Source organism: Cnephaeus nilssonii, assembly GCF_951640355.1.
Source record: "Cnephaeus nilssonii genome assembly, chromosome: 9".
NCBI lineage: Eukaryota > Metazoa > Chordata > Mammalia > Chiroptera > Vespertilionidae > Cnephaeus > Cnephaeus nilssonii.
The window spans coordinates 59090285-59096284 of NC_137080.1; the positions used below are offsets into that span (position 1 = coordinate 59090285).

Sequence of the window (6000 nt, forward strand, 5' to 3'; positions counted from 1 at the left end):
AATGCCCTTCGGCACTGTTTCTCCTCGGGGACCACTGACATTTTGTATGGGCAGTGCTTATGGGGGACTGTCCGGCATACTGCAGGATATCGAGTATCCCCAGTACTTTCATTCGCCCTGGGCACCACGGTGTCCACAGCAGAGAACTTCTGCTCCAGAAGCTTTGGAGCCACCTGCCCACCAGAGTTTGACTCAGGGTCCCACCTTCTACTGTGTATGATCTTATCAGGTCAGTTAATTTTCAGTTTCTTCAGCTGTATAATGGGAATAAATAACTACCTTGCCGTATGACTCTGAAGATCAATGAGTTCAAGATGCGAATGAGCCCAGGCTTACCCTTAGGAACTCCTTCCGGCATTAGAACCGCCTAGGAATTCATGCCCAATCTGTCCTACAGTCATATCCTGGCTTTCACTGCCTTGGAACTCCTTTCAATGGCTTCCTCACAAGAAGGAAGCTTCACTGAATATCTTCTGTGGAGATGCTTTACTGATCACTGATGTTTAAAATAGTTACAAGTCATGCGAAGCAGTTGGGTATGCCTTCCACAGTTGCAACGAGCAAGACAACTCTGAGTATAGTTTCTATGTGTTCTCCCACCACTCTCACCTCTCCTTGAAAACATAGATGCAGCCCTGGGCAAAAGCTCCATGTTCTCTGACATTGCTTTCAATTTCTCTGTAACGTTTGCTCTCAGTAAAGGTTCCTCTCCAACATCCAGGGACACACTGTAGTCTAGCTCATTTCACCCTGCCCATGGGAACATCCCCCAAGGCAGTGAATCCCTCTTTCTCCTTGATTAAATGGTTTGCATCCCAAGTCAGCATCGATGTGTGCCACCAGGGCACAGTTTAAACCTGTTCTCCTGACCATCACATACACACCTAGCGCCTAACACAGAGCCTGGCATTTAGTAGGTTTTCAGTGATTGATGAATGCAAGACTCAATCCATGCATGCATGAATGCATCGCTGAATGGACATACGTATGAATATATTCAGGAGTCAGGAGACCTGGCTTCCATTTACCGTTCAGCTCTGCATTAACTGACACAAATGACCTCAGGGCAAGCCACTAAATCTCTATGCCCAAATGTCCATCCTTGTGAAATTAGGTGGGTGGACTTCACTAAAAATCTCTTTATGTTTTCTTCCAACTCTAACTGAGCCCATGAACCAACCCCCCCCCTCCTTTTTTTTATTTTTCCTTAGAGAGAAAGGGAGAGGGAGAGGAAGAGAAACATCAAAATAAGAGGCTGCCTTCTGTATGCCCCCTACCGGGAATGAACCCGAAACTCAGGCATGTGCCATGACCCTGATAGGGAATCAAACCTACAATCTTTTGGTACGGGGGACAGGATGCTCACTCAATTGAGCCACACTGACCAGGGCGAGCCCATGAACTTTACCGAGGATTACAAGACTTTATTTCTTTTTTGAGAAATTTTAGTCAATGCAAGGGGGGCAGGGGTGTTTTTCTGAAATCACATACCAGGGGTCTCTCCCTGTCAGAGAGTACCTCATTCCCTGGTGACAAAAGGCTCCAGAGAGCATGCAAGCTGCAGATACTGAAGACATCTCTGAGACACTGAGTCTATGGAGTTTGTGTGCTATTATGGGCTTCTTTCAAAAACTTATATTGTCTCCTCAAAAGGGGCCCAAGGGGACCTCTGCTGACCGCTGTCTCTCACCCTAAGCTCCTCCCCTTCCAGTCTGAACAAGGTGGGCTAATGCGCTGTCTCCCAGGCTCCAAATCTAACTCAATCCCTCTCCCTGCCATCTGCCTAAGGCTCCCACATGCATATTTCATGATTTCTGGCACATTTCCTCCTTATCTGACATCCTGCAATGCATCCCTCTGCTGCCTATATTATTTCTATCTCTGGTAAGAATGTTCCTGAAAGAGGCATGTGTCCTTGGGCTGTACTTTACTGTGGACAGTTTTACCTTTCCTATCTTATCTCCCCACCTGGTCCCCACACGAATTCCTTGAGGACAGAGACCACACCCTCTATTCTCCTCTAGTTCCCCACAAGACCAAAGCAGCAAACACTTAGAAAATACTTACTGAATGAATGAAATGAATTAATGAATGAATGAAAGAAATAATTCACTGATTTCAATGCTTTTACATTAGAAATTCATATTAATGTATTTCCTGCATGAAGTTACTAAGACCTCCCCTTTTAAGTATACAACCAGGATAAGCCTAGGAAAGTAGAGTATTTTCCTAAGACTGAAATAAAATGTCCTTCACTACAGTATGAATGACAGCAACCTTATCAGCTACACAAGAAATCTGGTTTTTCAGGTATCCATACCATAATAATGTGTCATCATTTTTAATTCCTAGTAAAAGCAGATCTTACCAGGAGCTGGGGAGGGTTAAAAAGGCTATATCACTCTTTTGCATTAATTATTCCAACTACCACTGTTAAGTGTTGAAAGCCAGAGAGTTCAGGGAAATCAGAATAAGATGAGCATTTACTCTAAATAGAAAGTTTGAATCTACTGTTGATTGGGCAGAGCATCTTTTTAGAAATTCCTGGGACTTACTTAGCTAAGTCTAATTCTAGTCACATTCTTCCCTCGAGGTTTACTAAACTTCAGCTAAATTCAAACTGACTTGGGAATCAAATTATCTGTTCTTCCATGCACTTGCTGCTCACCAATGGTCATCAAATAAAACAGCGCCAATGGTCAACACACCACTGCTGGAGGGAAAACATTGCAGCAATGCCTTCAAAGCTTAATATAGCTCAATGCTACAAGCCCCATTCGCCTCCCCAGTCCAACTAACTGATTTCAATACTTTTAAATTAGAAATTCTTACTAATATATTTCCTGCATAAAGTTGTTTAAGTTGACTTAAACAACTTCATTATCTCTTGGACATCATCATTCTTGTACGTAAAGTTATCATTGCCAAATGCATCAATATCATTTAATTACAGAAAAATTGTGTATTGATATAGGAGATATTACAATTGGAGAGACTTGATGACTGAGGATTAACTGAGACTTGAAAAGATGGGGTCCATCAAGTGGGTAATTAATGTTTATGGGCTGTACATATGTGATAAGAGAGCATGTCTTCCAGTTCAAATCAAACTGTGTCAAGACACAAACTACCAGGTGGGTGGTGAGAGGACCTGAGACATCACAGTAAAACACCAAAGGAAAAATAAATTCACTTTGAGGCTAATATGTATATTGCTAAAGTAAAAGAAGCTGTTACTAGGGTTTATCCACATTTACCCAACTGTGAAGTCAAAGCATTTTAAAGCTAGAGTGTAATTCTGAGCTATCCATCACACAACTCTTCATTCTACAGAAGGCCAACTCAGGCAGAGATGGAACACCTTATCCAAGCTTATACTACTAGTCAGAGACGGCATTAAAACGTAGGTCTCTTGCTGTGGCCAGTTTAGCTGAGTTGGTTGGACCACTGTCCCGTACACCAAAAGGTTGCGGGTTTGATTCCAGATCAGAGCACATACCTAGGTTGTGATTGTATGGGAGGCAACCCATCCATGTTTCTCTCTCTCCCCTGCCCCCATCCCCTCTCTCTAAAATCAATAAGCATGTCTTCGAGTGAGAATTTAAAAACAAAAATAAAACACTTGGGTCTCTCAAGTCTAGCGTCATGAGCAAAGCACAGAACATTAAATTTAAAAATTAAAAAGGCACATAGCAGGCAGGAAATAATTATTTGTTAATGGAATTGATATGGGGTTCCAGAACTATCTTGGCAAACTATCTACTGACAGGATAAGCCAAGTAATTGCCTCAAGTTTTGCCTTTGACTTGTTCGATATAGCCTAGACCTCTTAATACTAAAAGCATCCCTGGTGCAATAAAAAAAAAAAATGGTATTGGAACAATTATTGAAGCATGCAAGTTGGTGGTGAAACCAAAGGCTTTGTTGCGTTCTTACGAAGGAGTGCATTTGAAAAAAAAAATCTATCCACAAACCAGTATGGGTTTCCAAACACATGAAGTGTAGCTTCAGTGGAGAAGTCTATAAAAAGGCAAGTATGACTAAGCAGCCACAAATAATTAGAAACCCCAAAACTATCAGGAGTCTTTTAGACCAGAGCATGCCTGCATATAAAGATAAGTTGGCATTTCCCATCTATTGTTCCTACAGCAAAAGGGAGTTCTTTTTATACTACAGTGTTGATTTCCTCTTAATAAAAAGCCTCAGTTGCTTTATAAGGATTTGCAAACAATATTCTATTCCGTCCTCCATCCCACCTGTTTCAGAAACAAATTTTGGGACAGTTGAGCTGAGTTGCTGGGAAGTCAACTGGCCAGATCAAAGTTTAAGCAATCAATACTACACTTTTTCATGTATTTATAGATGTATTACATATCTCACCAAAAAGCCTCTTAAACCTGTAGTTTAATCTTAGCTAAGAAAACCAAGTCTTAATCATGTAACACATATCGCCACATGTCTTACTCAGGGGGCTATCAAGTATACTACTGAATTTTCCTTAAAATCTGACATCTGGCTATTTAACGTCTCTTCCTAAAAGTTTTTTTCCTTATTCAAGAATATCGACCAAACAAAATAGCTTACAGTAACTAAAGAGACCACCACTTATACATCCCCAAGGTGAACCTGACGACGGCATCACAGGGGGAAGAATCCAAACACACATTTACATAAAGCTGTAAAAATACTTACAATACAAAAATTCCTGGCACAACAGGAAAAACCTGGTTTACCATTCTCTCTGCGCAGGTACAAAACTAAAGAAATGTACAGTACTAGGTAGGGAAGGGTGGGTAGAGAGCAATTCCCTCTTCAACTTGTTTCATTCAGGAGCTAGGTTAGCAAACTAAACAGCCGAGAAAGCTCCCGCACAAAACTTAACCGGGCTGAAAGTCCCAAATCGGGAGTAACTGGCACCAAAGGAAGCAGGACCCCGGGGTCCCCCACCCTACCTTTGCTCCCGCCCTTTTCATTGTCCAAGTGTGAGTGGATCACCTGGCGGGGGGGGGGGGGGGGGGGGGGCGGCCGGACGTGCTGCGCGCCGAGACCCGCAAGGGCAAGCGCCGCGTTCCTCCCGCAGGACGCGCACCCCGTGCCCCGACCCCGGCTAACCGGACCCCGGCCCGCTCCGGGTCCCCGCCGTGCTCACCGCCACGAAGCCAGAGGAGGAGGCGATGAATACACGGATGACCATCCTCTCGCCGCGCCGGGACGCACCGTCTGCCCCCTGGGACTCTGGGCTGGTGCGGACGCGGAGGCAAAACTCTGCGGAGAACCGCGGCTGCCACCGGTCCGAAGGCTTCCTTCGGGTAAGACCGCGGGGATCTGGATCCCTCCCTCCTGGTCTGCAGATAAAAAAGCTCAGCGCCTCTCCGCCTCCTGCCCTGGCTGGGAGCGGGAGGAGGGGAGAGAGGGAGGCCGGTGCGGGGCATGATGGGAGTTGTAGTTTCGGTCTTTCCCTGGAGGACTGGTGGGCTGGGTTCCTTCAGGTTGCCTCCTTTTTGCGCGTCAATCCCTTAGGCGTGCCGGCCGGTGGCTGGAAGAGAGCCCACGGCAGGGAAAAGACTATGACAAGGGGTGGCGAGGATGCCAGGGACACGAGGAAAAATAAAACTAGGCAAAAGGGCTTGGTTCAAAGTCCAAGCTTAGGTTCTGTGTATGTGATTTACTGGTTTGGAGCAAACCCACCCAGGTTCATGTGCGTGGGGCCAGCCCCAGGGACCTACGCCGGTCGGGGTGGGGTGGGGTGGGCCGGGCTGTCCGGAGGCAGCGGCGGTGTGTGTGTGTGTGTGTGTGTGTGTGTGTGTGTGTGTGTGTGTGTGGACGCGGGGTGGGCGCGCCTCTGTTTTCCCAGTGACTCTGGAGATTGCGGAAAGATGATTCCTTTGGATAAATGGGAGGTTTTCTTTTTATGCAGACACTGAAAATGAGAAACCCAGAGGAGAGCACAACCGATATTTTATTTTTCTTAGCAAAACTGTAATTGTAGTAGAAAAAAAT

General features: G+C 45.1%; 1 protein-coding gene across 1 annotated transcript in view; it reads right to left on the minus strand.

The window, feature by feature from the left end:
• SH3BGRL2 (SH3 domain binding glutamate rich protein like 2) overlaps positions 1-5391 on the minus strand; it is a 54514-nt gene extending 49123 nt beyond the window's left edge. Inside the window, exon 1 of the mRNA XM_079780372.1 lies at positions 5150-5391. Within this exon, the coding sequence (XP_079636498.1) occupies positions 5150-5194 (45 nt within the window). The 5' untranslated portion in view covers positions 5195-5391. The remainder of the gene's footprint in view (positions 1-5149) is intronic.
• Between the last annotated feature and the right edge of the window lie 609 nt (positions 5392-6000).